At 31.9% G+C, this 8,200-nt stretch overlaps 1 protein-coding gene and 1 pseudogene across 6 annotated transcripts in view; one reads left to right on the top strand and one right to left on the bottom strand.

The window, feature by feature from the left end:
• Positions 1–2,475: 2,475 nt before the first annotated feature.
• Positions 2,476–2,593, bottom strand: LOC144849279 (5S ribosomal RNA; annotated as a pseudogene).
• Positions 2,594–3,070: 477 nt separating this feature from the next.
• The window catches only part of LOC144848774 (phosphatidylinositol-binding clathrin assembly protein-like), a 39,841-nt gene continuing 34,711 nt past the window's right edge, over positions 3,071–8,200 (top strand). For all 6 annotated transcript variants that reach the window (XM_078705695.1, XM_078705697.1, XM_078705696.1 and 3 more), the window contains exons 1-4: positions 3,071–3,213; positions 5,683–5,785; positions 6,680–6,719; positions 8,001–8,057. In XM_078705695.1, coding sequence (XP_078561821.1) covers positions 3,195–3,213; positions 5,683–5,785; positions 6,680–6,719; positions 8,001–8,057 — 219 coding nt within the window. In that variant the 5' untranslated portion in view covers positions 3,071–3,194. The remainder of the gene's footprint in view (positions 3,214–5,682; positions 5,786–6,679; positions 6,720–8,000; positions 8,058–8,200) is intronic.

Raw genomic sequence — 8,200 nt, 5'->3', positions numbered from 1 at the left:
CAATTTGATATAGATTATTAATATTAATTATTGAGGAGGTAGATATTGAAAGATGCATGCTCAGTTATCAAATTATGACTACACTGATCACATCTAACAATGTGATATAGATTATTAATAATAATTATTGATGAGGTAAATAATAAAAGATGCGTGCTCAGTTATCAAATTCTGACTACACTGATCACATCTAACAATGTGATATATGATATTAATATTAATTATTGATGAGGTAGATATTAAAAGATGCGTGCTCAGTTATCAAATTATGACTACACTGATCATATCGAACAATGTGATATAGATTATTAATAATAATTACTGATAAGGTATATATTAAAAAACTAAACAGATCATATCCAACAGTGTGATATAGATTATTAATATTAATTAATGATGAGGTAGATATTTAAAGATGCGTGCTCAGTTATCAAATTATGACTATACTGATCATATCCAACAAAGTGATATAGATTATTAATAATTATTATTGATGAAATAGATATTGAAAGATGGGTGCTCAGTTATAAAATTATGACTACACTGATCATATCCAACATTGTGATATAGGATATTATTAATAGTTATTGATAAGGTAGATATTAAAAGATGCGTGCTCAGTTATCAAATTATGACTACACTGATCATATCCAACAATGTGATATAGATTATTAATAATAATTATTGATGAGGTAGATATTAAAAGATGCGTGCTCAGTTATCAAATTATGACTACACTGATCATATCCAACAATGTGATATATGATATCAATGCTAATTATTGATGAGGTAGATATTAAAAGTAGTAGGCCTAGGCTATAGGCAGTAGTACTAGGCCTACCTAGGCTACTCTAGAGTAGGGAGATGCTAGCCTACCTAGTCCTAACTAGCTAGTCCTAGCTAGGCCTATTATATACTATAGGCCTAATCTGCCCTTTTTGGAGGCTAAAATATTGTCTAAAATAAGCTATGACCTACAAACATAGCTTAACTATCTGTTAAGGGTGACACTTATGATGGGTAATCAATAAAATATGCTTCTAAATCTACCTTTTTGGCTTGCAATCTTAATATCCAGTCTAGCCTAGGCCTAGGCCTGCACGGATCAGGTAGCGAAATTAAAAACGAACGAAGTGAGAGCAGAGGATCGAGGAGGCCTCCTAGCTAGGGCCTAGGTTTCAGGCAGAAAAGAACATCTCGTGTTTGTGTAATTATATATCTATTTATAGTTATTTTAAAATATATCCCTAACATTTAAAAAATTATATATACTACTGATAATTAATTATAAGAATGATACTCTACCTAATGATATAATCAATTAAATGTATTTTCCGTACGAAATTAATTATATACGAGGATGGCATAAGTGATAGTTCTCTGTTATCAAAAAGAAGATGAGCATAAGGACCATCTTAGCTTTCTAACCCAAGTTGAAATAGATGGTGTGTTAATAGTCTTCAGTTTTCTATTAGTATTAAAAACTGAACTCTCTAGCTAGGCCTAGCCTAATTAAAACTAGACTAGAAGGAAGATTACAAACATAGCAGCCAGCCAGGGTCTCATTGGCTAAACTATATAAGCTGGGCTTACGAGACTAAATTATAGGCCTAGCTAGGTAGAGCTATATTTAGGACGTAGTACTGTAATTGTAAGTAATTGTTTTAAATCACTACCTCTTTAATTTCACTAAAAGTAACTTGAGTACTAAATAAAAAGGTAAGCATCAATCCCAGCCAGATACCATGCTTTTAAAACGAATTTACTTTTTCAGTGGTACAAAAGTTCTGCCAGATTGCTCTGGATTTTATCAAGAATGGTTCAAATCCAAAACTGTACCAATCAGCTGCTCGTAAGTTAAGCCCTATCTTATATCTACACTATCGAACTTTATTTTATGTAATGTGCCTATATATGGACATGATGATGTCATATCACTACCATATTTGGGCACATCACACTTTGACAGTGTAGACGGAGCTTTATATAAATTCATGCATTTGATTAAAAGTGAAAATATTACTTTTTTTTATTACAGTACCTATTTATGTATTATACTTCAAATATCTTGTGTTTGCCTGAATGATGATATAAAAAAAATGAAATAATTTTTACTACAGAAAAACTATCAGTTGATGCTCTCACAGTTCAGAATGGAGTTCAGGGACTTATGTATTTACTGACAGAAAGTTCTAAATTAATGGTAAGTGTGTTAAGAGGTACAGTATTGTACCCCTTGGTGCCCCTCCCCACTTTAAACTTATATCTATCATTGTCGTAGAGGAACCTGTAAATTGAACATTTTCTATGTTAAGAATTGAAAGCTAACTTTTATGGCCGACTTCTGTCGTAAACGACAATGTCAACTAGTCTTACATTCATCTGAATGTCCAGTGCCCACCTTAACCAGAGGAGAGGCATAAGCCAATATGTCTGAGCAGTGCTGATTTCAAATGCCTAATGGTACCCCAGCTCTATATGCAGCACCCGTTATTCCCAGATGGTCTCCCATCCAAACTCTAACCGGGCCCAATGTTGCTTAACTTTGGTGATCTGACGAGAACCGGTGTTTCAACGTGGTAAGACCGTATATCTATATAAGACAACTTATCTATTACCATATTAACTCGCATTTAAGCCCTTACAAAAATATCTCTTACTATAAAAAAAAAAAGCAATAACAACAATGAGAGTTGACCAAAAAGTGTGATGTGCCCAAATGTGGTAGTCATATAACATCATCATGTCCATATATGGGCACATCACACTTTTTTGAGAGCTTAACAAATGGAAAGCTAAACACGCACTGGCTTGCAGAAAACCATTGGCATAACCCATTTCATTTATGATCAAACTTACGTAATTTATGCCATAATTAATGCCATGCATGCACACGTTGAGGATAAAAAAATAATGCTTCCTTGAAAAACATTTAATTAATGTTAAATTATCATCTTATTATGTTGCTACTGATGTCAGTTGAATGCATGCTTTACAATAAGTTTAAATTTGTGAATAAAAATGGTCGATTTGTAACAGGTATCAGAAATAGACTTTCAAGACTCTATTCTAGTTCTTGGCTTCAGTGAAGAACTGAAAAAAGAATTGCTTCAGATGTACATGGAAAATCGGAAAGAAATCAGGGAAATCATGTCGGAAATGTCGATGGACTTTCCTCATTATCACGACTTGGAATGGAGATTGGATGTCGAGGTTGGTAATAAGAAAACAAAATGAAAATGTATTGTTTTTTTTCTGAATCTGAGTTTGTTTGCAATCACCTTTAACCTTTCACCTCTAACCTTTCACTGTAACATATATATCCTGTCATTGTGAGAATTCTTTAGGTTTTTATATTGCGATACCTCTCTTGCTCCTCCACCTTCAGGCCTGTACACTATCTTCTAAATAGAGGGATTTTTCATAGAAAAGCGACTAAAATGCTCTGAATATATCAACTTTTCTCAAATTTGTACCTTCAGTAGCAATGGGACACAGAGCATAAGAGCATGAAAAATAATGATTATTAAAAAGACAAAATAAACAGTTAAATCTAACTAAAAACCCATTGGCTGGCAACCCATTTGACTATTTTTTTTTTTTAATTACATTTTTTCTGGTAAATAAATTGTTTTTCGATCCGATTTTTGGCGAAAGTGAATAACTATTATGTGACATTAAAATGGCCTATTCTACAAAAAATGTTCAATGGTTTTTTTATGGGTGAGATTACAGGTGTATATCTTTAAATTAATACATTAATAATATCTCTCTCAGCGTTTCATTAAACATGTCTCATGGAAATTCAAAGGCTAAATCAATATTCAACAGTAAACAATTAATAAGCAAGGCCCCGCCAGATTAGTCAGCCACAATGTACTATTGCAACACACAGTCACACTGAAAACCGTTCACATTCAATAAAAATATTAAATATGCAGAAGTAACAAGAAAAAGCCATTATGGTTGTTAGTAATGTGTAGTCTATGCCACGTAATTTCTGTCTAATAGTTAATAAGTAACGCATAATGCAATATAATTATTATAATTCATATGAATTGTATTATTTCTAATGGCATTATTTTTAAATTTCTAAAAGTAAAACATTAATTTGATTTTAGAATTTGTACATTTGAAAACAAATATGATAATATTAATTATTGTAACAAACACAAACCAACACTGATTATTGTTCATATTTGAATAAAGTAATTAATTATAAAAAATATTAATTAGGAATTAAAGAAATTGTATCAAGGTTCGAATATTTAACGAGTTGTCTACATGATTAAAATATATTCAATTACCGTATATCCTCCGGTATAATCCCACTTCTGGTCTAATCCCACCTCCAGACCTTGTCTTTTAAGGCGAGCGAGTGTGATCATTCACCTAACAGTAACACACTCCTAAACTGCGCTTGAGGTGTGCGATTTACAACACGCTTACATTTGGTAAACTTCTACACACCATAAATACAAACAGTACACCTACAGCACCCCTGAATGTATTAAGGAGTGCAATTTGTAGCACATCTATAATTTTCATACTGTAAGACAAAGGCCTGCACCTTACTGTACTTTATGTCTAATTTCACAAACAGGCATATCCTCAGGTATAGTCCCAGTATTGACGTTTGGTCTGGATGTACTGTAGTTCAGATGAGTTTTTACAAAAATAAATGCTTCATAATCATGTTTTTCCCTGAATTAGGGATTCCCTGGGTATAGTCCCCACCCCAAAGTGGGCCAAATTTCATTTTCTAGGGGATTGGGATTAAATCATAGGATATACGGTAATTGTTATTAAATTAAAAACTCAAAACAAACTACATAAATATTTTTAATTAATAATGTTACTTAGAGGGAAGTTTTGATAACAAAACAATAATTGTAAAACATGATCCATATTGAAATTAAAAATGACATTTTGATATGGTCCCTTCATAACTGGTAATTGATATCAACAATGAAACAAGTCATGTAATATTAAGTGAGTCATACAAATAGTTTGTTCACCTCGCATACAAATACATACAAGGCTTTGATCTAGGACCTTAAGCTCTGTCTACACTATCAAACTATTTTGATGATAAAAAAAAGGTGTGATGTGCTCTAATATGGTAGTGATATGCCTAAATATAATTAGTGATACGACATCATCATGTCCATATACAGTACTGTATGGGCACATCACATTTTTTCTTTCACATAAAGTTTGATAGTGTAGACAGAGCTTTAAAAGAATCTATATATAAATTATGAAAATGACACACAAATTAACATACAAATTAATGTATAATAATAATGTATTCATGTAAAACCCTTATTTTTTAATTAAACTCAAAAAATATCTTAATAACATCTTTGTGGTCACAAAAAAAGAAAGGTTGTTATTATACTATTAGTAACAATTTCATTTACGTATATTGCCAATGCAGGGAATAATTGTGTTATACTACATACACTGATTATGACAACTGTATTTATATTGTACAGTATACTTACTTATTCATTGTTTTTTTATAATGTTAAAACTATGTTAATTGTGGATACTTTAATTAAATAAATAATTTTGAAAATCCATCATACCAACCTACCTACATTTTATTTATAATTATTGATTTTATTATATATCTTAATAATATGTCTTTGTGTTAATATTTTTACGTGCTTTATATAGGATATGAAATGTCTACATATATCAGAAGATATGCTAAATACGTGAATCAGAAAGCGGTCTCGTACAGACAGGTCGCGTTTGATTTTTGTAGAGTGAAAAGAGGGTAAGTATAAAAATAATAAGACTGAAAAAAAAGTGGTGATTGTGAGTGTGACCATTAAATTTTCAGGGCAGTCAACTCTTTTAATACTGGGCTGTCCAAAAACTGGAAACTTTCCCAAAACCAGACTTTTGTTGAAAGAACCCATTTTCTTTGTTACCATTAAAAGCAAATTTAGATTAGGCCTAATAATAATATTCTGGATTTATATACAGTAGCGCCTAATGTTGTGAAACCTCTAAGCGCTGAAAGTTATTACCCAAGTCATTTTTCTTTTTATCAAACGTGTATGGAAACATACTCCCATAATGCAGATAGTAATCAGCGCAAAGTTGTGTTTTGATCTAACCGGTTTCCCATTTATACACCTTGGTGGAGAGAGACAAACATAAGTATCTTGCTTAAGGATACAAGCAATGCGGCGAGAGTTGGATTCAAACCTCGATTTCGCGATCAGTATGAGAATGTCCAACACACTGCGTGTCCGGTATTGGGAGAGTTGACTGTACTACCATTTTCAATTTAACATGGCTCTGTTAGTGCCATCATATCTTCTGAATGAAAAATAAAATGCTGTGAATTTGTGTAGAAAATGAGTGATGTAATGTTGATGAAATGGAGTAGTTAATCAATGAGTGGATTGTAATGAAAGCAAATAGCAAGCTGAGCAGACACTTCATACAGTACATGTATTCCTATCTTTAGACACAATGCGATGCTTATTTATGATATCTCAAGCTGTGAATAACTACGGTACTGCACAGTATCCTCTTCAGATTCCACTGTTGCAGCCAGGTTTATTTCTGTTTAATTTTTAAGATTTCTACTTACCATTTTGTTTATGTGTAGTTTTAAATTTTATGTTGTATTCAATTTTTATCATATTTGTTTTTATAGAAAAGAAGATGGATTGTTGAGGTCCATGCATACAGAAAAGGTATGATTTTATAATTTTAGTATACAATATGGGATCATATCAACATTATTTTACTGCGCGAGAAAGCTAAATCCAAAGCTATAGGTATTCCGCAGCAATCCCTTTGATTACTGTACATCGCTAATGAAATCAGTCTTTAAAAAATAAAAAACTTTTCTGGTCTGAGAAGGTCGTCTAATTTTCAGACTGTTGATTACCATCTTACCATAGTAACTATAAAGTTGTGTCTTTCCATTGATTTAAATTGATAGCAAGCAATTAAAGCCTATTGAAATTAAGGTCCTGTTTCTGCTGCATAAAAATAACCCGCTTAAAAACGGTGTGAATAAATTAACCCAAATTTCTTGGGAGCAGAAACAGGAAAATTTTGTGGTAACCGGTTAAATGGCAGCGCAAAATAACGGTTAAAAACACCCATTCAATTTGGTGTTAGGATGCCATTTAACCAGTTATCGCTGAGCAATTTTTAGCTGCAACACAAAATAACAGTTATTTGATTGATAGCTACTGACCCCGAGTAAACTACACTGCAGTAACGTTTGAATTAACCGCCAGGACCAATTGCATTTTGGGTAATTCTAATGATTTTTGTCAATGACCACCCACTGATTTAAATGGTTATTTTTGAGCAAAAATTTAGCAGAAATGTTTATTATTGAATTTACTAATCAAATTTTACTAATATCAGCCTGCTACAAAATTACTAATCGGAAAACACAGTGCTGTGTCTCCATATGACATTTGACCAGTATCATAGGAAGATTCTGTAATACAGTGTCGCATGTGTATCACATGTGATGCCTATATCGTGGAAGGTTAGATTAAAGTTGGAGTTGGCTTATGGCCTGTGTTACACATGTGATTCTGTATCACAGGAGTACTAGTCAAATTGTAGATATACAGTGGTAGTACAATCGGCTATCAGAAAATGTAATATTTATCTGATTATGTTTTCAATAGAATTTAAATAAATTGTAATAAACTTGCTCGGTAATTGAAATTCATTCTGGTTACCTTAGCCCTAAATACGATACTCAGATTTTCTCACTAGGATGGTAATCCGTAACCTAAGCCTTTCTTGAATAAGATTAATTTCACAGATTTATATGTTTGCTACGGCAATACAGACATTTATAGAGGTCCATTAAATTTAGAAATGGTTTTAGTAATATAGGTTTTGTCATTTGAATGATGATTGGTCACTACAGGGTCGTAGGTCAAATGAATTGATAAAAAAAGAATACCATATTTTTATGAAATATTTTTTTTGCCTTTTTTTAGCTGTTGAAAACACTACCCATACTACAGGACCAGCTGGACTGTCTACTGGAGTTTGAGGTCTGTTAAAATATAATTTATTGTAAATTTCTTTTCTAAATTTTACTTTATAGATGTATTATATCCCGAAAAATGAAAAATAAAGATGAAAAAAAATCAAACTTTAAACAGGCCATTTTGTAGTTTGAATAAAGTTATTCACT

The sequence above is a fragment of the Antedon bifida genome, chromosome 7, assembly GCF_963402885.1.
Source record: "Antedon bifida chromosome 7, ecAntBifi1.1, whole genome shotgun sequence".
Lineage (NCBI taxonomy): Eukaryota > Metazoa > Echinodermata > Crinoidea > Comatulida > Antedonidae > Antedon > Antedon bifida.
Note: the sequence above shows the minus strand (reverse complement) of the source record. Positions and strands in the feature narration are given on the sequence as shown.